Raw genomic sequence first — 24,553 nt, 5'->3', positions numbered from 1 at the left:
ACATCTCATTTTAATACTATTTTGTTGTTTTGTTAAACATTATACTCCAAAGGAAACAGGGCAAAAAATAAATAAACAATCTACTGAACAACATCATTTCTCATTCTTCACTGGAAACGGCAACTTCTCAAATCCATTCATGCACGAATGTGAATCCAGTCTGCTATACCAGAGTGAACTGCACAAATATCCAAAGAAACAAAGATTATAGCTGGGTGTACAGTCATTGCCTGCTTGTTGTGGGACATAGTAGTGAATTTAGTTTTTCAATCACAGGCGGTAGAAAACTGTGGATCTGTGTGAAGGACAAATCTGTTAAAATTCAGACTGCAGCAAAAAAGATTCTGCTATCGGGAAATACTGAAAGTAACAGGTGATATGATTTTCCATTGCAGCTCCATTTCAGCTGCACCCTAACTAATGTCGAAACTAACCAATAATTTGCTGATCACAAATACAGTCTGCAGCAGGCAGCTGCCTAAAGGTTGTTTAAGGTATCTAAGATAGAGAAAACAATAATATACAAAAAGCTTATATGTAGGGTGCGGATCCATCTGTAGCTGATGCGGAGCCGATTTGTACACCCAATCTTACGCCTAATCTTCATAACTTTATTTGACAGCATTTCTATTCAAATTCAGGTTGCTATAAATCTGTTTGCAATCCAGACTTGTATTTGATTGGCTTTTCTCTTACAGCACAGCAACAACTTCAAACTAGGTTGCTTATCTATCTGGACTCAACTCGTCGGCTTTATGACTGAGTGATCTCTGTTGACTGGTACGTTCTGACACATGTTGGAAGAATCTGACAAAGGGTGGCTATTAAGACTAGTTGGACTACCACTGTAACAGACAGCTGGCCTTGTTAAAACACCTTGGATTATTGACCCGAGTGATCTGATGTGAGTATACAGTATATCTTGCCTGTCTCCATTTCACTCCCATTCGACTACTCTGAAGAGGAGGCCGTTGTCATCACAATGCCTCTTTCACTCCAATTCTACTGCCAACGTGTGAAAAACCTGTCAATTTAGAAGAAGAGTTTTATATTTGCTAAGTGAATATCAGAAACTACATCAATCTCTTTGTTTCAGAACAACAATGTTGTTTATGAAACGTCTACAGCCACAGGACATCGATATGAGACATCATTTATTTAAACATTTATATATTTTTTTGTGGCAGCTGGAAAACAGAGAGGCCACATGTGGTGCACTACTCATAAAACTGAGCTGCTCTGAACTACTGCAGAAATCTGTTTTAGATTGAGAGCCATTGACTGACTCTTCTAACAAGACCCTACCTTAGTTTATCTCTTACTGTCTGTAATCCCACTCTAGGAGAGTAAATAACCTGCCAGCACTTCAGTTTTAGGCTTGTGAAACTGATGGCTCTTCAAAGCAAACTGCAAAAATTGTGCAACACTGTTAACCAACATGTAGGAACATGAAAAGGGGGAAAGTGGGAGGCTGGGGGCCTCGGGGACGGGTTTGGCAATAATTAACAGCTTATTTTTATAACATTTGCTTATTTTGTGACAATTTGACTGATAAACTACCACACAAGCCTACGTCCTACTACAGATATCAACATCACAGCCCATTTCACCAACTACTGAAACTGTATTTGGACAAAACTTCTAACAGTAAAAGCATAATAGAGGTCTTTCATCAAATGTACGAACCATATATATAGTAATTTGTATCAACATGACATATGTGGTTGCCTGGTTAGTGGAAGAACAGACAACAGCAAGACAGTACATGATAGTTCTCTTTGTGTGTTAGGCGCGGGCAGATAAACTTAAACATCTGGGCTAAACAAACAGTCCTTCACAGGAATCTGCCCAAGGTACCGCAATGTGTTATTAATAAAGGCTGCAGACCTTCTGCCTCTTTCTTTGCCCCTCCCTGGTGTACCATGTACACTGAACTGTCTGACAGATGTCAATGATAACAATGCAATCTGGGGTAATTCCTGTAGCCACGTCTCTGTGAAACACCAGTGCGCTCACAGAAGTAGGCTTTTTTTCTCTATCAGTCTCTGTTGTCTGGATCCATCTCTTTATACACACCATGTATCTCCGTGTCAACCCCTGATTTCTGCGGGAATTCCAATTTGTCTGGACTGTCATGAAACAATAGTGGAATGAAAAGTGGAAATAACCTGGTTAAAATACGTATGTACAGACTTGCAAGTGTTGTATGTTTTTCTGATTTACAGTACTTAACAATTGCTGGCTACTTGAACTGTAGGTACCTGTGATAAGTACTAGTAGATGAAATGGTATGCTATAATCAAAATGTGAACTATGCTTGAAAAATCTTTCTCATTACATAAAAATGTCTGAATCTGGTTAAGAAATCTGGAATGCAGTGAACTTCTAGAAAATAAAGGGGAAAAGTAATTTGTAATTGGCAGGCCTGAAGAGTTGGACAAAGAAGGCAAAGCAATGAAAGGCAAGGAATGATAGGAAAGTTACTGAGGCTGCTCTATTATGCTCCATTGAGTTTGACATTTTAGAGTGCTACAGGTTGCAGAATTTCTTACTCTCTTCATCTTCTTTTTCCTTTCTCACACACACACACACACAGAGACGCGCGCACAGCATGGTGACACATTGGCCCTGTGCTCTTTGGCTTTCTCAAGCCCCAGAGTGCTGCCAGCCAAAGCCAAGGATTAAACTGTGGATTAAACACATCCCACACATACCAGCAGGCATAAACACGTGCTTATACAAAGCACAGAATAACACGGACAGTGGAGCTTGGGCGGTTTACGAGTCACCCACATCTTATTTTACAGTAGCTTTGTTCTACTGCTCAGCACTCAGAAACTTCCCTCGGATAGTTTTAAAAACTAAGGTCTGCCTGAAGTTTAATATAAAATACGTTTCTCTCAATTCCACTGTTGGAGGATTTCTGCACAGTCTTCCTATGTCAGTTAAATCAGACTATCGATGGGTATAAAGCAGTACACTAGTACAAATTTTCAATTTTGTGTTAGGGTAAGATTTTCATAAACATTACACAACTGTTGCCTGTTAGTTTCTTTGGGTGCTTTTAAACAATACTGTTTAGTCAAGATAAAGTGAATAAATACATTTTCCTCATTGTTACAGATAATTTATGTGGTCTGAATACAGTATTTGTCCCTTTTTGGGTACAACCACACACACATCAGGTAGATAAAGCACCTGTTCTGACAGAAAAAAAATAACCCACAGTCAGTGTACATGAGCTCCTGCAGTTGATAGCTAGTTCAAGTTGATAGCTTCCAAAATACAAATCGAGCTTGTGCAAAGCCTTCCTGTTGTGTTTACTCACCTCCACTCAACACATATGTAAAGCCAAGGTTAAAAGATTTTGGAACTAACAGCAGATAACCCCCCATAATCTAAAATAACACGGTGAACAATAAGTTCAACAAGATTTAGACAAAACCCCTCCAAGCAAGCTTGTTAAATAATGCAAGGAGCAGGAATAAAAGATTACACAGGTAGGATACAGCCAATTCTTTTATTTCAACCATCTAAGGGAAAGGATGTTTGGATTTGTTTTTTGTTTTTTTTAAAGAGAGATTTGTGAACTATTCTGACAGGCATGTATAACAAACAATTGTCCTTTTTTAAAATTTTTTAATTATTATATAGGTAATAATGCTGTTTTCAGATGGCTGAACAGGGCAGGAAGTTTCCTAATACAGTTCCCAAGTGGACTAATATCCTGGGTCTGAACTGAGCACTGCAGAATATGTTTGTACACCCAAGATGTTCAGTTTTTGAGTTTTGTTAAAGCATCTTCTGTCAGTGAGTTGACCAATGGCTGTCCTGCTTCACGGTGCTCAACGTCCTCATTTAGTTCCCATGTTCTGTGGCCATCAGACCGACTGGGCCCAGTTTCTTTCTGGTCCTGTGTTTGTCACAGTTGCTCCCTGAATTTCTTTGTTTTTTCCTGCTTTGTTAATAAAAATTGCTGTTCAGTGAATCTGAACTTTGAACTACCAGTTAGCTGTACTGAGAGCATTCGGCCTTTAACAGCAAACTCACTTCTGGCTTCTAATGCAAATGGAACCTGAGATGACCCCCCCCCCTTAAAAAAGTGAAAAAAGAAAAACTGATTTCAGCAGCAACAATTAACTACCTTTTCCCAGCTGCGGTTCATTAAAAGTCCACTATGAGAAGTGAAGATGAGGAAATAAGGTATTGTTAGATGCAGCTTAATCAAAGCAGCCAATTAAAACATTTATCACATTTTCAGTTTGCTCTAGGGTAAGAATGCAACTGGTTAAACAATAAGAAAAAAATATTACAATCTATTGCCATTAATTACTCAACTGTGTGCATGGATAAGTGTGAGTCACAGTGTGGATAAGTGTGAGTCACAGTGTGTATGAGTGTGGGGATGGGTGGGTGTGTGAGGCTCCAGGAATCATATCTCCTCATTTTTGGACTCCAGATAAACGTGTGTCTGTGCGCATTTTAACAGGTCTTCATTTTCCGACACCAGAGAGCAGAGAATGAGCCTCGGCCTTAGCGCGAGGGTTTAAATCAGGTCGCGGTTAGGGTAACTGTATAAGATGTGCGGGTGTGCGAGTGCTTGTGCGTCTCACCTGACATTTTCTTCCGTCTTGGAGGCAGCTTGGTGGAACTGTTCTTTGCTTTGTTGATACCTTTCCAAATTCTAAAGACACGCACACCAAAAACAACAACAGGGAAAAAAACAGCATTAGTAAAACGTGTGATTTTGCAGCGTTAATGTGTGTATTTGTGTGCCTTTGTGACTGTAGTATTGTAAGTAGGGCTTATAAAGTGCTGATATATACATCCCTGGGACCGTTCAAGATACCTTTCTGTAACTGTGCCCTCTGATAACTAAGATCTGGCAAATGCAGAAAGAGATGTATAATGTATTATTTAGAAAGTATATGTTTGACTTTAAAAGAAACACTATTAAGCAATATGAAGGACTCGAAAGCTTAGCATGAAGATAAAAGCAAGTGTTTGTGCTAAGCTAAGCCAACAGGCTCAACTATATTATAAGCAGCATATCTGATTTTTTGCTGCACTGCGAGCATAGACAAAACAAACAACTATGTATCACAATTTTCCCAAATTTAAGCTTTGCTATTTCATTAAAATAGCCGCTCTGTTCCTAAGTCATATTAAATTGGTTCTCACTTCAGACTGTGCCCATATCTGACTGAATAATAACATTTCTGATCGTCATTTGTCCATCAATGATTTAGGACCCCTTTTTTTCCCCCTCAAACCTCATCTTTATAACTTCCCAGATTTTCCTTCCAAGTTCAAACTTAGGAGTCTGACTTCCATTAGATAGCATTACCTTCACATACAGGACCTATTTTTTGTGATTCCAGCCTCTTTAAGCGGAACTAAAGCCTAGCAGTGATGAGCTGCATTACTCATACATTTTTCAAGAAATCGTGATTTCTGATTTCGCAGCTTGCCTGGTGAGTACCAAAACCCAGGCAAGCAGACAGTGGTATTATAACAAAACAAGCAGCTAATCCACAACAACTGCAGCCTCTCCTCTGCTGATCCTCCCAGCTTAGGCCTTCCAGCACCCTGTATCCCCCACAAATATTTACCCAGCAAGCTGTACCAGCTTTGGAAGGAAGCATGGAAGGGAAGAAATCGAGAAAAGGCAGGAAAGAAGGTAAGACAAGAATAAAGAAAGAGAAGCAGCAGAAGGCATGAAGGTAAGTAGCAGGAAATAAAGAGGGGAGAAATATTTTGGCCTGACATTTATTTAGTACAGAGTTGGGCTCAGCATGATCATACAGTCATGTGAAAAACTATAGGAATAACCACAGGAATTAAGAGGGTAAGAAGCAATCAGCTGCTGCTAATAAAATGTACCTCATCAGTTTATCATCAGCGAGTATGAGCGCCTCTAAAAAAACTTCAATAAAATTCAAGTATATCTATCACTATCTTCAGCATACATGGGTAAAAATATCTATTTGAAGTGTACAGAAACATGTTTATTTCAAAGCAATCAATGGCACTTCTTGTGACTGAAGCAAGAAACACAGCGTTGTTGGCCTGGCATAGTAGACATGGGTTTCAGTGTAGCATCTTGAATCACAGGCAGCAGGTTTATCAATATATCCGTACTGCTGCGTCAGATGGCTGCAAGGATTTAATGAACTACAGGAGAGATTTTCCCCATTCAGCATAAAGTAGCTGTGGACAGCTAACGATTTCTGAGGATCAGTTCAAAGTCTCTCATTTTTGTAACTAATCTGATGTTAGCATTGTGTTGCGCTGTAAGAAATTGTAATCATTTGTGTCCCTGTTGTCAAAAGACACCCTGCAGCAAAAATCAAGTATTCACCTGGACCATGGTATAAAGGGAGTTATTTTCCAGCACCTGCTTTTCTTTTTTCTTACACCACTGCTTAACCGTCATCATTCTCCTTCCTTCTCATTACCATCCTTCCTCCACTCCATTTTTTCTTCCAAACATGTGTTTTCCCCTCCTTCCACAGATTAAGCATAATATTGGAGTTGCTTTCCACCATTCATCATTCCTTCATTATCATCGGTGATTAACTCAAACATACTGTTTAACTGTGCTTGCCAAGATGACGTGATGACATGACACTAGCTGCAAAGCAATCCACCAATTTTGCTTAAGTTGAAAGCAAAATTCTCAAACACTGGTTGCACTATTCAGAACATAATCCCTGTCCCCAAGAAACCTAGGATCACTGGACTAAATGACTACAGACCCGTGGCTCTGACATCTGTGGTCATGAAGTCTTTTGAGCGCCTGGTTCTCTCCTATCTCAACACCCTCACGGCTCCCCTCCTGGACCCCCTGCAGTTTGCATACAGAGCCAACAGGTCTGTAGATGACGCCATCAACATGGCCCTACACTTCATCCTGCAGCATCTGGACTCCCCAGGAACCTACGCCAGGATCCTGTTTGTGGACTTCAGCTCTGCCTTCAATACCATCCTTCCAGACCATCTCCAAGGCAAGCTTTCCCAGATGAATGTGCCTGATCCCATCTGCCGGTGGATCACTGACTTCCTGACGGACAGGAAGCAACATGTGAGGCTGGGAAAGAATGTCTCGGACTCCCGGACCATCAGCACCGGCTCCCCTCAGGGCTGTGTTCTTTCTCCCCTGCTCTTCTCCCTGTATACTAACTGCTGCACCTCCACCCACCAGTCTGTCAAGCTAATCAAGTTCGCAGATGACACCACCGTTATTGGACTCATCTCGGACGGGGATGAGTCTGCCTACAGGAGGGAGGTTGAACATCTGGTGTCTTGGTGCAGCCACAACAACCTGGTGCTGAACGCCCAGAAGACAGTGGAGATTATTGTGGACTTCAGGAAGCACACAGCCCCACTCCCCCCCATCATCCTGACTGACACCCCCATCACCTCTGTGGACTCATTCCACTTCCTGGGTACCACCATCACCCAGGACCTGAAGTGGGAGCCCACCATCACCTCTGTCATAAAGAAAGCCCAGCAGAGGATGTACTTCCTGAGGCAGCTGAAGAAATTCAACCTGCCAACACGGACGATGATGCAATTCTACACTGCAATCATCGAGTCCATCCTCACCTTCTCCATCACCGTGTGGTACGCTGGAGCCACTATCAGGGACAAACAGAGACTGCAGCGTGTTGTGCGCTCTGCTGAGAAGGTGATTGGCTGCAGACTCCCATCTCTGCAGGACCTGTACACCTCCAGGACACTGGGGCGTGCAGCTCGGATCACAGCTGACCCTTCTCACCCTGGACACAGTCTGTTTGACCTGCTCCCCTCAGGCAGGAGGCTCCGGTCCATTTGCACCAGAACCTCTCGCCATAAGAACAGTTTCTTCCCCTCTGCTGTCGGACACATGAACAATAACCGTATAACTGTTCCCACCACTAACACATGACCTACGCTGTGTTCACTGCATCATTCCATGTTTGGCACTGATCACCACCTGCACTCATGTATATATCATGTATATATCTATCTACTTAGCACTTTTATTTCTTATTCTCATTTTTATTTTCATGTCTATTTAAGCTTAATTTATAACAGTATGTTTGCACTGAAGCACCGCAGCAATTTCCTAATGTTGTAAACCCGCTCAACATTTGGCAATAAAACCCATTCTGATTCTGATTCTGATTTAGTCCAAGACTATGTCAAAATCCATTTTTACTGAACCATAATTGACCCCACCCTATTTTTTTTACCTTTATATTTCAACTTAATTCTAACCAGCTATAAAGCGTGTATTAGCTTCTATCAACTGGTTAGACTGAGCAACAGATTTCAGTTTGTATTTCCATTCATTTTGAACCAAAATTGAAAGGATTTAAGAAAAACAACAACAACAAACAAAACAAAAATGAATAAACTGTGAAGTTTATAACAAACGTATAGTAAGTAGAATATGTGTCCTAACAAGCGATACCACTGACAGTTTCCACAAGGTGATTTTAGCAGCTATAACAGGAAGACAGGCCACGATCAGTTTAAAATAAAATAAAACATTTTACAGGTTAAACTGCTCACTGTATGCACACTGTAGTAGGACCAGAGAACATGAGCTTATTGTTTCTTACACTTTAACCTCCTCGTTGATTCTAACAAGACTATTACAAAAAAAAAGAAAAACCATCATGTTGTATTCAGTAAGACTTGGAATTAGTCAATGAGGCCTTAAACTCATAAAAATGCAGGGCAACCATTGTTCAGGGGGTTGGGAAGCTCATCTTGTAACTGGAAGGTTGGCGGTTCGATCTCCTGCTCTGTCTGTCTTGGTCATTGTGTCCTTGGGCACTTTACCTACCACCTACTGGTGTTGGCCAGAGGGGCCGATGGTGCAATATGGCAGCCTCGCTTCTGTCAGTCTGCCCCAGGGCAGCTGTGGCTACAACTGTAGCTGCTTCCACCAGTGTGTGAATGTGAGAGTGAATGAATAGTGGAATTGAAAAGCGTTTTGAGGGTCTCGAAAAGCGCTATATAAATGCAATCCATTATTATTATTAAATAAAGTCTAAAGTTATTCCACACTGGATTTACTTTTCAGATGTGGAAATTATATCCATATGGAATCTATACCAGGAAGTACTGCATGGTACATCCATTCGTGTTGTTTAACTGGAGGTTGGCAAACAATTTACTTTAGTATATGTGCATTACTGCCACCGGCTAGTGGTAGCTCACATTAAAACAAAATCCTGGTAAAAAAAACAAAAAAAACAACAACAAACTTCATGCAACTCTGATCAACTATTGTTAAAATCTTCAAAATGAGTTTTCATTTTCATGATATCCAAGTATTTAAGTCAAGTATTTTTTCAAGAACCAAAAAAGTGGAGCAATCAACGTAAAATGTTTCACAGACTGACAGGATTTGACACAGCTAAATCTGCGTCATTCAGTTTTAAGGGATTTGGCTACAACTAACAGGCCACCTGAAGCTTTAATTGCCATTTACCCTTTTTTTTCCCCAATAGGTTGCTCATTATGTTCACTTGCTCTCGGTCCTGTACACCATTCAACCCAGCAACCTTTTGTCAGTTTTTCTTCTATACTTCAGCCTGAATAGCTGGCCTCAAAATCGCACCAATGCTGCAGTTTATTAAAAGCATCTCTTCCCTTTTTTTTTTGCATCTTTTCCATCTAAACTGCGTTGGCAAAAATGTCGGCTGTGTATAGAATTGAGGAGAACACACACATATGCATGGCACAGGGATAAAAAGAATAAATAACAGTGGTGAGCCAACAGGCTTGTTAGCTGTGAAAGGTGGCAACAGCCGTACTTTACTGTCATCAGTCCAAACAGATTTGTGCTTCTCTGCTGATGATGATTGCAGCCATTTTCCCCAGCTGTCTACACATGTTTACAACTACCCCCGTAACTATGGGAACATATTTCTTAAATTTGGTGAATTGGGAAAACTGAAGTCAAACGCAGTTATGTAGATGCTTTTTCTTTCTATACCAGGAGATATCACAAACACTGATCCAGAAGTAGGTGGCAAAATTACTCTACACACACACACACACACACACACACACACACACACACACACACACTTTGATCCACCTGTAAAACAAGCAGTCTTTTAACCCACACACACTCCCACTTCATGTTACACTGATTTGAGAGCAGCAACAGCATTCACTGAACAACACAAAATAGTCTTTAATGGTTTCACACCATTAACCCTGGACTATGTGTGGGCCTACATGACATTTTCTTTATATGCACATGTATGTATGACCTATATCTTTAAATAAATATATTTTGTCATCTATGTGGGAACAGAACAGGTTTGCATTCAGTGGATTCAGAGTGGGTCTCCTGGTCAGCACAAACACCAAAAGTAATAGTTTCTAATATTGAGAATGCACTTAAAGCAAACCATCTCTTGCTGTTGTCTATATGTGAGTAAGGGCAATGTTTGGGAATGATTTGTACTTCTTTCAACTGCTCAGATTCTAATGGCTCAGTCACACTAGAGTAAAAACATCAAGGCAACCTCTATGCAAGCAGGAGGGGAAAATAAATAAATTCAACCACTTACACGTAGAACCGCTGAGCATGTCATTTTGATCGCATAGAATTTAATGTAAAACAAACAACAAAGGTAGCAAGCCAGTTTACCTAAGAACATATTGTTTATTTAGATATGTTTGCTATTGTGTGTTTGTGCTGCATCCTTTGTTTACAAGTTGTATAATGAATTCTAATGTACATTTTAACTTTGCTACCTATAACAAAATTGTTTTAAAACATTGCAAAACTAAAAAAAGCCCTATAGCGTACATACTTATTCGGTGAAATCTTACTTATACTGATAAAATTAACCTGATCTTCTTCATCACTGCTGCTGTTGTTACATGACGAGGTCAAAATGATGGCAAGTTTGCTGCATATGGTCGGAATAATCTGGGTGGTCCCACGGTCTCAAAACTACTATAACCCTAGTGTTATGCAGCTGTACAGCTACAGCTGTTTTAATAGCGGGATCATATCACACAAAAAGCTACAAATGTTAAATTCAGCTAAAATGTTTTCCAAAAACATTTAAAATATATGTATTAGATATTTTATTTAATAATTGGGGATCGTGTTCTATTCCGTGTTATATCCTTGTGTAATTTACCACCTTCTCTGAATGGTTATATAACATAATACAGAATAAAAGCACAGCATGTAACATTTAGTCAACAACCAAAGTTTGCAAAACAAAAACAAAGAAAAGAAAAAACATTTATTTGAATCATTTTTCTACTTTTTCAGTCTCACTATGCCTTCTTCTGGACACTGCATACTTGAATGTTGCTGGCTGGATTTAATGGTGTGTGTTTACCACAGTTATAGCAGTGCTCCTTTTGCTCAGGAAGAATAATGAGGCAACTGGAATGTTAACCACAACTCTGCAATGTTTAGTAACATTAACTCATTATGAAACTGCTATCTTCATCTCCAGATGGGTGCAGCCTCAGTGGAAATACTGCAAACAAGCTCAACTAATAAGCAGATCCGAAGCCCTCGCTGCCGCATATTGAGCAGACAGCTTTTCGCAGGATGAAAGCGTTAAAGTTCGACTTGGTTTACATAAGGCCCAGAGTGTATGTGTTTCCATAAGAAAGTGCAACACAGCAAAAAAGCGGAGGGGTTTTTTTTTTTTTAATGCAGTACTCGAGGTCTGATCAGAAGAGCAGCACAGCTCCATTGGGCTAGGATCACACATACAGTAAGCGTCAATGTGGGTGTATATGTATAAAGATCTATATGTTTACACCTGCATATGTGTGCGCTTATATTCCACCTGCTGTGGGGATATAAATCTGTCATGAAAATCTGTTATAAAAAAATGTCTAGAAAAAAAGTTCTAATATTGTAAATTTATTTTATTAAGAAGGCAACGTTCATTGCTAGCATGACCAGCTAACACGTTAGATGTAGGGTTATGGTAAATCTCCAGAGAATGAATCAAAGTCGATGTACTGTCCTCTGAAATAATGAAAACACAGCAGTGTGTGTCTGTGTGCATGCCGTCCGAAATATTCTCTCGCCTCTGTTTGGCCAGGAATAAAGGTACTGCCTTTGGAATGATTTGGAGTGAAGCAGTGAGTGTGCGTTTAAGTGTGCAGATATTTCTGGTGCACTACATAGAGGCCCCTGCTGACAGCCTGTCAAGCAACCTGTCAGACTTGGAGGAGGATTATTATCTCCTTCTGTATGCTCTATTTCCACCAGCTTCAAACAATACTCCATACTGTGACAGGAGAGTGTGACAGAGAGTGCAAGACCACCAGTGAGAGAAATAGGAAGGGGGGAAATAAAGGAAGAATTAGGGAGATATTAAAAAGTGCTTGCCGAACTAACAAAATATATGCTTCCACGGCAGATAAATGTTAGTATTGATTTTCTCAAATGAAAGACAGACGCACTTCAATCAGGTTGTCCAGTTAAGTCGCTCCTGACATTGTCAAAATAGTGGCAAACGATTTTTCTTGAGCAATTCGTTAAGATGAAACAAGACTTTTAGGGTCAGTTAAAGTTCAAATACTATGTTTTGTGTCTTTAAAAGCAAAAGCAATACCCTATAGTACAGTGGGGCAAAAAAGTATTTAGTCAGCCACCGATTGTGCAAGTTCCCCCACTTAAAATGATGACAGAGGTCAGTAATTTGCACCAGAGGTACACTTCAACTGTGAGAGACAGAATGTGAAAAAAAAAAATCCATGAATTCACATGGTAGGATTTGTAAAGAATTTATTCGTAAATCAGGGTGGAAAATAAGTATTTGGTCACCTCAAACAAGGAAAATCTCTGGCTCTCACAGACCTGTAACGTCTTCTGTAAGAAGCTTTTCTGTCCCCCACTCGTTACCTGTATGAATGGCACCTGTTTGAACTCATCATCTGTATAAAAGACACCTGTCCACAGCCTCAAATAGTCAGGCTCCAAACTCCGCCATGGCCAAGACCAAAGAGCTTTCGAAGGACACCAGGAAAAGTATTGTAGACCTGCACCAGACTGGGAAGAGTGAATCTACAATAGGCAAGCAGCTTGGTGTGAAAAAATCAACTGTGGGAGCAATCATCAGAAAATGGAAGACATACAAGACCACTGATAATCTCCCTCGATCTGGGGCTCCACGCAAGATCTCATCCCGTGGGGTCAAAATGATCATGAGAACGGTGAGCAAAGATCCCAGAACCACACGGGGGGACCTGGTGAATGACCTGCAGAGAGCTGGGACCAAAGTAACAAAGGTCACCATCAGTAACACACTACAACGGCAGGGAATCAAATCCCGCAGTGCCAGACGTGTTCCGCTGCTGAAGCCAGTGCATGTCCAGGCCCGTCTGAAGTTTGCCAGAGAGCACATGGATGATACAGCAGAGGATTGGGAGAATGTCATGTGGTCAGATGAAACCAAAGTAGAACTTTTTGGTATAAACTCAACTCGTCGTGTTTGGAGGAAGAAGAATACTGAGTTGCATCCCAAGAACACCATACCTACTGTGAAGCATGGGGGTGGAAACATCATGCTATGGGGCTGTTTTTCTGCCAAGGGGACAGGACGACTGATCCGTGTTAACGACAGAATGAATGGGGCCATGTATCGTGAGATTTTGAGCCAAAACCTCCTTCCATCAGTGAGAACTTTGAAGATGAAACGAGGCTGGGTCTTCCAACATGACAATGATCCAAAACACACCGCCCGGGCAACAAAGGAGTGGCTCCGTAAGAAGCATTTGAAAGTCCTGGAGTGGCCTAGCCAGTCTCCAGACCTCAACCCCATAGAAAATCTGTGGCGGGAGTTGAAAGTCCGTGTTGCTCGGCGACAGCCCCAAAACATCACTGCTCTTGAGAAGATCTGCATGGATGAATGGGCCAAAATACCAGCTACTGTGTGTGCAAACCTGGTAAAGACCTATAGTAAACGTTTGACCTCTGTTATTGCCAACAAAGGTTATGTTACAAAGTATTGAGTTGTATTTTTGTTATTGACCAAATACTTATTTTCCACCCTGATTTACGAATAAATTCTTTACAAATCCTACCATGTGGATTCATGGATTTTTTTTTCACATTCTGTCTCTCACAGTTGAAGTGTACCTCTGGTGCAAATTACTGACCTCTGTCATCATTTTAGGTGGGGGAACTTGCACAATCGGTGGCTGACTAAATACTTTTTTGCCCCACTGTAAATATTTTAGCAATTTTTTTTCTTTGTCACCGAAAACTGAGACTAAGCTACATGACAAACATTTTGTATTTGACAAATCCATTTCCAGAGTATGTTCAAAGATATTAACAGTCATAACCATTGTGAGTGCTTGATCTTACACCACTCCGGTATTTGCAAATGACAAACAAATCCTTCTTTTAATTTCTCGGCACATATGAAATGTACATAAATGTATTAACATAAACCTAGCTAAGCTTCGCTTAATTCACATCTACTGAAAACTGAACATCAAGCATCGAGAACACTTTGACCAGTCTCTTATGTGACTGCTGGTGTAGTCTGCAAACACACTGAGCTTTCAGATAGACCCGTGAATTTACATATACTGCACACATCCACCTGAATATACAGTATGCATGCAAAACATCTCCCTCTTCCTTTGCCTGACGCACATGCCCACACATTGAGGACTGTCTGTAAACATCCTAAGCTCTACAGTAAACACAGCTTGTGCCACCCGTATGCCAGCCTGCCACTCTTCTACTCCCTCTGCAAACCCAACCTGTTACTAATGAGACTAACACAAATAGCCAAGCATCTGACACCAAGACCTCTGTGTGTGGCTAATTCAAATATGTGTAGAGACTATTCATCAAGGTAATAAATGATTATTTAGGTTGACTGCTTGGTAAACGGAATACAGATTTTGTGCTGTGGTGGTTTAAGCCTGCTTGCGTTTGTCCTTCTGTTATTTAAACTAGACAGGAACACAATCGGGAAAAAGAAAGAAAGAGAAAGAAAGAACTCTTTCTTGTCCTTTTTACTTGTCTTCAGCAAAGAGGCTAGCCAGAAAGAATTGGACTTCTGGTTTAAAAAAAAAAAAAATCCCTAACTTCAGATTTAACCAAGCAGAAAAAAGCCTTTTTTTTTTTCTTTTTTTTTTTATCAGTTCCCAGAGTCAGAACCAGACATGGAGAAGCTGCATTCAGCTTTTATGCTCCATATATCTGGAACAAACTCCCAGAAAGCCTCATATCAGCTGAAACACTCAGTTTATTAAATTCCAGGTTGAAGACTCACCTGTTCTCAGCTGCATTTGAATAAAGCACCAAATCCACACTGTTTTACTTTTAAGCTTAAATTTCAAAACTTACATTTTAACTACTGATTTTATCTACTGTACTGTTCCGCCCCCCCATTTTGAATCATATTTTTTATTTGTTTTTATTTTTTAATGTCTCTGTAAAGCACTTTGAATCACCTTGCTGTTGAATTGTGCTATGTAAATAAACTTGCCTTGCCTATTGCCCAAGTCAGTGACTCTATCAGCTTATTGTGGCTTATGGCGCACTAAACATAACCTTTACTCACATGGTAAATGGTAAATGGTAAATGGCCTGTATTTATATAGCGCTTTACTAGTCCCTAAGGACCCCAAAGCGCTTTACATATCCAGTCATCCACCCATCCACACACACATTCACACACTGGTGATGGCAAGCTACATTGTAGCCACAGCCACCCTGGGGCGCACTGACAGAGGCGAGGCTGCCTCTGTCAGTGCATACAACCACACAAATGCTCACAAATCTTTAAAACTAAAGGACCACCTATTCCAAACTTGGAAAACAGAAAATAAATCTCAATTAGCAATCACAAATAAACAAAAGAAAATGTAACACAGCAACAGAGTGGCTGTAAAGTGTCCACTCAGCCACAGGGGAATGATGACACTCCAATGTTACAGTTGTCCCATGTGGCTCTGTCTACTGCCACCACCCTGTCCCCGTCAAGCTTGAATTATCCATGGTAAACAGAACATAATACTTGGATTTTACACATAATGTCCTATAAAGGTCTTGTCAGTCTGAAGTACAGAGGAGTGCTTCTCCCAGAGAGACCGCGAAAAGGTCCTTTTTGTGTGGCGCCTGGTGAGGCCGAGATTTAACTTGAAACCCCACCTCTTCTGCCTGGCAAATGTCAGACCGAAAGATGAAAGGCAACGCAAGGGCTTGTAAGGGCTCTCTGGAGATACTCAGGCTGGCTCAAATTTGTTTCCTTTTTTTGAATCACATTTACGGATACACCTGGTGGAGTGCTTCTGCTACACACTTTTTGTGCATTGAATTCCGCTGTATCAGTCAGGTTAAATCTACTGTAGATGCATTTGTTTGCTCACAAACCTGGGAGATCATTTATATCAATTTACTGTCTGTCATAATGTTGCTGCTGAGTAAATATATGCATTCGTGCAGATCATATTGTTGAATATGTCCACATAAAAGTGTGTTTCCACTTCGTGCTCATGCTTCAGCACATGATTTTCATAATGGCTCACTCACGCTAGAGCAGACCTTCCCAAAGTGTGGGGTCCGCCCTATGGGGGGGCGCAGTACCATTGCAGGGGGGGCTCGGCATGAAAAGGGAAAAAAAACAAAACAAAAACAACGCTTGGACACTGCTAGCACGGGGCGCCCACACAAACGCAAAGCAGGAGATGAAGCATCGCTGAATATGTTTCCAAACCAACCTCCTTTCAAGCCAAAGACTAGAAAATATGGTGAAGCATATCTTCCCTTTGGTTTCACCTGCACAAGTGCCGAGGTAGGTCTCCCCTGCAGAATTGGTTTTCCCTGCGTCGGGAGCAGCGCTGGGCTCTTCAAATCACGGGCAAACAGTATCCCACATTCTTGATTTTTAGTCCACAAACACTTCTTGTAATGACTAACTACTCCTGACATTTTGGAGATGTTAGCTCTTCATACAGTAAAGTTACAGCGGGATACAAATAATATCAGGCTGATCCTGCCACGATTTGTTCCCCCGGTTCAAATCACGGACAAACAGTATCCCACAGCAGTTTATGTTTTTGAACCCATTTTGCACAGAGAGGCATTTTTTTGAAAAATGTATTGATAGCAATGTTGAATATTATTGCACAGAAAAAAAACAACTACATGTAAAATAATCACACTGTGACGCCTCTGCCTTTCTAAATGGAGGGACAGTAACTGCGTGCGTATATGTAAGAGTGTAAAACCTGAAGATGGAGACAAAATACTGTTTATCTGCCATTCTGCAATTCCTCTCATATAAGCAATAACGTGGAGCACAGCTGACGTGAAAAAGGCACATACCTTTGACGTTGTGTGACGAACTCTGTATTCTTCGTCCACACGTAAACGCAAAAAAGGAGTTTTAAAAAAATCTCAGTTTTCGGTGATTCGAAAAGCCGTTTACGTGTGGACGAAACAGCTGCGTTTTCAAAAATACCCGTGTAGGTGTGGACGTAGCGTAAAAGAGTTAGTTTATTTTCTTACTACCTGCAGATTACTTGTATTTGCTTAATTGTTTACTAAATGTTTGAGGTGTGAAATAAACCGCAATTGAGCAAAATATGGGTGTGTGTGGTTGGAGGATGTGTTAGTGCCTCCTTAACATCTATGGCAACAACAGTGTTGCAGAGTTATTACAGTTAATCATCTTTTTATTACAACTTGGCCCAGTCCAAAACTAATAGCAGGCCGACTCCACCTTTTATTGCCAGGTTGATGCACCAAAGTCACTTAACTGACTGAATTCTGGTTGCTCGACCATATTTATGTATGTGTGTACATCAAGTCTGCCCATGTCTGTACACCTATATAACATGTGACTTTTTAAAAGCCGGTGAAACCTAAAATGATGCTGCTCGAAACCTGTTTATGTGTTAGTTGTGTGATTGTGCAAATGTTTTACCCTCTTCTCCAGTTGTGCCAGTTGCTCCTTGTAGAAGGCATCCAGTGCTTTCAGCTGTGAGTCTTTCTTCTGTAGATGCTGAACCTGCAAGTAAAAATACACATGCATGCAAACAGAATAGTGGATGAAAAAAAACAAACAAAAAAAACATGGAATCCAGGATAAACTTACTTAGATTATAGTTATAACATTTTAGGCAGTGGTTTGCCACAAGTTAAGATCAATGGGAGAGGAGAGAAGAAAAAAGTTATGTTAATGCTGTTGTATCATATTGAAATTTAAAAATGTAACTGACATGGAAAGATATGTTGTTATCATTTAACATAAAAATACTAGTAACCTAACTTGTAGTTTATACAGCTATAAAAAAAAAGGTTACCAACACTTATCATGGTCATAAATGTTTTGTCAATTTTTGGCTTTTTGTGGTTTCTTTGAAGTCTTTGGGGCTAATACAGAGAGACAGACAACAATTCACAGCCATATTTACACCTATGGGCATTTTAGAATCACTATTTAACCTAACACCACTAAATGCATGTATTTGGACAGTGGGAGAAAGCTAGAGTACCTGGAGAGAACCCACAGGGAGAACATGCCACACAAAAGTCTCGGACAGATGGTGGAGTAAAACTCAGGACCTTCTAGCAAAAAGTGTTTGTAATGTGAGGAACTCCCTCAGTGTCCAAATACTCTAAATTTTCTTTGGGGTCAGATTCAGGTGCCTGTATTTCTTGCAAAGGTCAAGAAGCACCAGGACCGGTGTGTATGGTATGCTTGGGTTCATTATGTTGCTGCATTGTGAATCTCTCTCAAAAGATGGAAACTACATGGAAGTACTACATCTACTCCGTGGAGTCACTTTGTGGCAGATATCAAACTCCAGATTAGGCACGTCCTCTAAATTTGCAGCCTTCATTCAGCAAAATCTATGTCTGTTGTTTGATCTTTCCATAAATGAATTTTGATGAACATGTTGATTAAGCGGTCACTCCTAGTCTGGCTAGCTGTCCCTTGGATGCAACAGTTTTAACCCACTGAAGGACAGTTTGACACCAAAAATACTTTGAAAGCTTACTAATTAATGCATTACATCATATATTCTTGTGGAGTCAGTTCCTGTAGCCAAGAAACAGCCCACATATATCTCCCTTGCGCTTGTGATCAATTATGTTTTTGTATGGACAAAACAAGATAAGATAATTAGTTAGCTTCAAGTAGATACATTTCACCTCTGCATTATTCGATGCTGAGAAATCCTTGCTTAGAATAACAATCCAACTTCGGGCACTCTGCCTCTTATTCTCACTTTGAAAGTATAGCAAGCCATGTTCAGCTGGAAACTTGGGGCACAGCCATACTTGTGATGGGTGAACAGTGGCTCCCATTTTATTTACTTGAGTCAGACTCTGTGAATGAGATTGTAATGCTTCCCCTGAAAGGCAGCTCTGCTCTCCCTTAGAGAGGGAATGGGGGAGGGAGGGGTGAGAGAGTTCAGATATATGACTAGGATGCCTGCTGGGCACCTCCTGAGTGAAGTGTTCTGGGCATATCCTACCAGGGGGAGGCCCTGGGGCAGGCCTAGGACATGGCTTTGAAATGCCTGGAGGAGGAAGCTGGGGAAAAGGAGGTCTGAGCTACTATGAATAGACTGCTGCCCCCCGACCCTAGATAAGTGTCAGAAAGTGGATGGATGAATATGTTCTCTGTTTTGTCTTGATCTGGTCTGAGTCTCTTGGACACCACTGTACAAATACAGCACTGGCAAATGAATGCAGTACAGACCAGCATATGACTTAGTACAGTAAAAAAAAAGTTAACATATCTTCTAAATCTAAGATTTAACAGCCTCAAGATGGGGACACGATTTTGTCTCCAAGAAAATAGAGTCTTCACAGTGTGACAGTGTAAACAGATGTGTCCCTGCAACATCAGTGATACAGGTACACACAAGTTCTCTGTCCTTTCTCTGTGCAAAGTCCAGCTTTAAGGTATCGATTAAGCAAAAAGAAAAAAAATGCCATATATAATCACAGCTCTCAAATCAGACTTTTATCTTTTATTTCTTTTCACCTGCACCCCTCTGTTTATTCACCCATGGATTCTCTTTTACTCCCTCCCATAAGCACCATCTTACATCCAACCATGTTATTTACAAGTAGTTTTGAAGCTGCAAGATGGCAGTTACACACAAAGAAACATGAACAAGTGCAATTTAGTGCAAGCATGCTGACAGACATGCATACACATGCAAATCTACACCACAGTGACTAAATGAGAGCAGAAAAAAAAAAAACAAACTTGTGTTGGAGACAGAGCAGACAGAAAAATGGAAAAGCTCGCAAAAGAGACATGAGACACAAGAGAAATGCAAGAAAAGCTGCAAAGACGATGGGCCTTTTTACCAACACGTGCATGGAAACGTTCTTACCCTGTGCAAAAAACAAGTGCATACAATCATTGTTGCATTTAGGAAACGTGCGCACCGGCCTATCACTTACTACTGAGCGTAAATTCGAAAATCTGAATCATTCTGAACAAACAGGCTTACGCGAGCTGCATACTGTCCCCATTTCTCTCCTGGTGAAGCATAAAAAGCCTGCACCTATGAGGCAAGGAAGCAGGAGAAACTCCAAGTCTGAAGAAACTGAAACTATTCTTTCAGACAAGAGTGTTTGATGTTTTTAATGAATGATGAGGAATCGGTTTAAATTTAAACTGTAAGCCTGCACCTTTCCATTTTGTTTCCTTTAAATGCAATTGAATTTTTTTGTATTAATTCTGAGCATGTCTTACGCCATGTCAGAAAATTGTAGATAATGGCCTTATTCTTCATATTATCATTATTATTATCAGTAGTAGCATTTATTTCAAAGACTTAGATGTACATTTCCTAAGACAGCCAGGATTTTATTCTTTTGTTATGTACAAACAAATTTATTGATAAATTATTGATGAATCAATGATTTGACTGTGAAACTTTTGTATGGATGATTACATACACAGATTTGTATGTACATATAGTTATTACAGTAAATGAGGGCCAATATTGGCATTTTCTTTTAAAAAGCATTGAATTAACTAGCTGAAGAAATCAATTATTTGTTACAGCCATAGAGAAACTGCTATTGATACATTATAGTAACAAAATGTGATTTTATTCCAGTGCTTTGTGACTGACGTTATATATTTATACAGAGGAAAAATGTTGCCATATGTATAAAGAAAGCAAGGTCAAAGTAATGAAACAAAGAACGGAAGCAATGGAGATAAAAGAATGAATAGGGACTGTTAAAAGTAGGAAGAAGGTATGTGAATATTTGAATGAAAGGGCTGGAGGAGCATTAAACTGAGAAGAGATGAAGAGCCTAGAATAGTGAGTGCGTTTAAAAAATAAAAATAAAAAATAAGGAGGAAGGAAGGAAGCGGGAAAGGAGGGGTTCGATTTGCTTTGAATTCAATCAAATCAAAGTTGTTTTTGCTTCTTCTTTTTTTTTTTTAATTCATGAGATGCTGCAATTTAGAGATATTTCACTCTTCCAGCTGTCAAGGATTTCAGCTCAACAGAAATGATTAAGAATGACTCTAATCAACACATAAATGGTAATTTCAACTTTGTTTTAAAGTGACCTGTAGCCTGTGCAAGAGCACAATAGGGAACACTGAGAGAAAGCAGTGGAATAGATGGAAAGGACAAAAGAGACTGAATTTTTGAAGGTCAGAATGAAGCTTACCATTGATTCTATCTCATCTGCAGACTAGATATGTTGGGGGACAGAGAAAGAGTGAAGGAGGAAGAGAAACAAAGCAGGATAAAAAGAGAAAGAATGAAGCACAAACAGGAAGGACCATTAATTCATGTAATCAAAAGCATAGGCGATCAGATTAGATTCCCCCAAGAAACATGCATGCAATCTCATTCATCTCTAACAAAAAGTAAACAATTCAATAGGAATTTGCAAAAGATTAACCTTGTAACACCAAATGTATCAAGTATAATTAAACATTTCTGAACATAATACATGTTTTTTGTCATTTCCACAGCTCCAGATTAGCACAACATGTTTTGAGAATGTAGAACAATCATATAACTGAATATTTAACCTGCATTTCTTGAATAAAACAACATTAATGTGCAACTAATATCAATAAAAGATTAAAGACATATTATTGTTCCAAATGTTTGGTCTTTAAATAAATCCAGGTTTCCATTTGAGATGCAGTGATACTGATGTTTGGCACACATGTGGCTTGTTCACTGATTGGCACATTGGCCTTTTAGCACAATAAGATGATCTGATCTAATTAGCTTCTACCAGAATTGCAGGATCACAACAGATCCACCAATTCTGCTTTTAATTAGGCATCCAGTGTCATAAATCTGTATGATCCAATTTGTTAATTTAAAACAATTCACCAGTTAAACTAATTTAATGAAGAAACAGGCAATTTATGACCCAGGCCTCCAAGACAGATTCATTTGTCTTCTTTTGCATTAAAGGAAAAGCTGCAATGTTCAGACAATCTGAATCATGTTAGCTATTTGAATTCAGCATGCCACCCCCCTGCCAACCCAAACCGGTCATGGGAGATGGCCGCCCCTCCCTGAGCCTGGTTCTGACACAGGTTTCTTACTGTTAAAAGGGAGTTTTTCTTTCCCACTGTTGCCAAAGCAGAGTTTCATAGAAAGGCAAATAAACATGGGGACAGCGTTTGGATACACAGGTGACTCTAAACACCTAGAAAAGCTTTAAGCCAAATCTCTCTTCTTAGATCGCCATTCCCACCACAACAGCAGCATTTCCACAGACTATGAAGAAAGCCACATGCTTTCTCTAGAAACATAAGGGGTTCCATTCTGAACAAGTGGGAGCGAGACCCCTGCCATTCTGTCTGATCTCCTAGATCGTCTTTTTTCAGCTGCTTGCTTTACGCCGGTGTCACCACAGTGGATCATCTGCCTCCGTCTCATGCTATCCCTAGCATTCTTCTGTCACATCAACCCTCTGCATGTCTTCTTTTCTTCACATCCCCTAAGATCTTCCTCTTTCCCTCCTGCCTGGCAGCGCCATATTCAAAATTCTGTGTTCAACATCTTCACCACCCCTCCTATCCAGATGTCCAAACCTTCTCAACCTTGCCTCTCTAAATTTTAACCTCCTATCTTTTTGTTAGTGCTAGCATTTCCAAATTATACCATCAACGCAAGTTCCACTCACTATATATTCATATCACTATTTGATTATATAATGAAATAGGAGAATTTTATGATTGTCATATCAAGATATGTTTCTTTAGTATGAAGCTTGTAGCATCTGGCAAAAGCCATATATGAAGTTTCCACATTAGACAAGCTGTATATAATTAGCTAAAGACACTACAACATCACACATGATTTTTAAAGTTCAAAAACCACCAGATGGGTGCATTTGTTACACTGAAAAACTCAATATGTAGAAAAATATAATACCTGCAAACTATCATTGAGATTGACGGGTTGTCACTATCTGAAGTGCCCTGATGCACTAAATCTTACACATCTGGTGCTCCAGGCAAATTAATGCCAATCAATATTTTTAAAGCTCTTGTATCGCAGGTCTCAGATCTCAGTGGCACTGAAAAGCAGCAGCGCCGGCAAGTAACTGAGGTGAAGAGCGTCTACTCGCACACATGCACACGCGTACAGCGGGGGGAAGATTCATCATAATTATCAGGGCTGCTGAACGCCAAATCAAATCAGAGCCAATCGTCTGTGTTTCATAAACAGACCTTAACTGAGGAGAGACAAAGAGCGAGAGGGCTTCTGACGGGAGAGACGCTTCCACTGTCGGGTGAAAGGCTGCAGCTGGTGCATGTTAATGCAGGTGAAAAGAGAGACTGAAATTGTTCATGTGTTCATTTTCTATGTTAGACAAGTATCGGTTTGGTGGGGATTAGGTAGAATCAGAAGAGATTTAATTTAAAAAAAGAAAGAAAAAAGAAAAAAAGCTGCACTCCTTTCTATCTGTGTCTGTCTGTGTTGGTCCCGTTTTAATTTGCAGTCAAAGACGAGGCTGAAAGTGAATCAGATGACTCCTCTGGTGTCCCTCCAGGGACCTGCAAGGTAGATAACAGCCAGCCAAGCGTGGCTTTACACACAACACACCGCAGCACCACACCACGATGCACTTAAAGAGGATGGCTCAAGTATACACACTGATGTTTATTGAGTCTGTCCATTTTTCTGTTGGGTACCTGACGTTGTCGGTTCATGTCTGTTACTCAATGATGCTTTCCCCCCCCCCTACAGACAAAAAGCCACAACTAAATCAGCATCTCCAAGTCTAAATCTTATTTTTGACTGTATTCAGAGCAATATTAAGCACCACACAGCACATTTGCATTCAATACTTAGCTCGATCCACCTTTGAACTGGCAACGCGGAAATGCTAAATCAGAGTCACCATAACTTAGTGTTTCCCAACCTTTTGGAGCCACAGCACATATTTCGCATTAGAAAAAAATCACAGCACACCACCAAACAAAAATGTCACAAAAGCGCATATTGATCATTTTTCCCCACACACCAGGCATAGCAGAATTGGCTCCGTTTGTCCCCAATATACCAT

At 40.3% G+C, this 24,553-nt stretch overlaps 1 protein-coding gene across 3 annotated transcripts in view; it reads right to left on the bottom strand.

Annotated features, from left to right (window-relative positions):
* Positions 1–24,553, bottom strand: part of LOC146684455 (MICOS complex subunit mic25a-like) — a 73,883-nt gene that overhangs the window by 28,687 nt on the left and 20,643 nt on the right. The window contains exons 5-7 of one of the 3 annotated variants that reach the window (XM_085445040.1): positions 21,680–21,703; positions 17,946–18,029; positions 4,614–4,684 (exon numbers count right to left, since the gene is read on the bottom strand). In XM_085445040.1, coding sequence (XP_085301166.1) covers positions 4,614–4,684; positions 17,946–18,029; positions 21,680–21,703 — 179 coding nt within the window. The remainder of the gene's footprint in view (positions 1–4,613; positions 4,685–17,945; positions 18,030–21,679; positions 21,704–24,553) is intronic. The other 2 variants (XM_085445041.1, XM_085445042.1) reach the window with 2 other exon arrangements.

The sequence above is a fragment of the Copadichromis virginalis genome, linkage group LG20 (assembly GCF_057382275.1).
Source record: "Copadichromis virginalis isolate Kocher_CV1m ecotype Utaka linkage group LG20, C_Virginalis_male_GT1.1, whole genome shotgun sequence".
Classification (NCBI taxonomy): domain Eukaryota; kingdom Metazoa; phylum Chordata; class Actinopteri; order Cichliformes; family Cichlidae; genus Copadichromis; species Copadichromis virginalis.
This window is presented reverse-complemented; position numbering and strand designations above follow the sequence as displayed.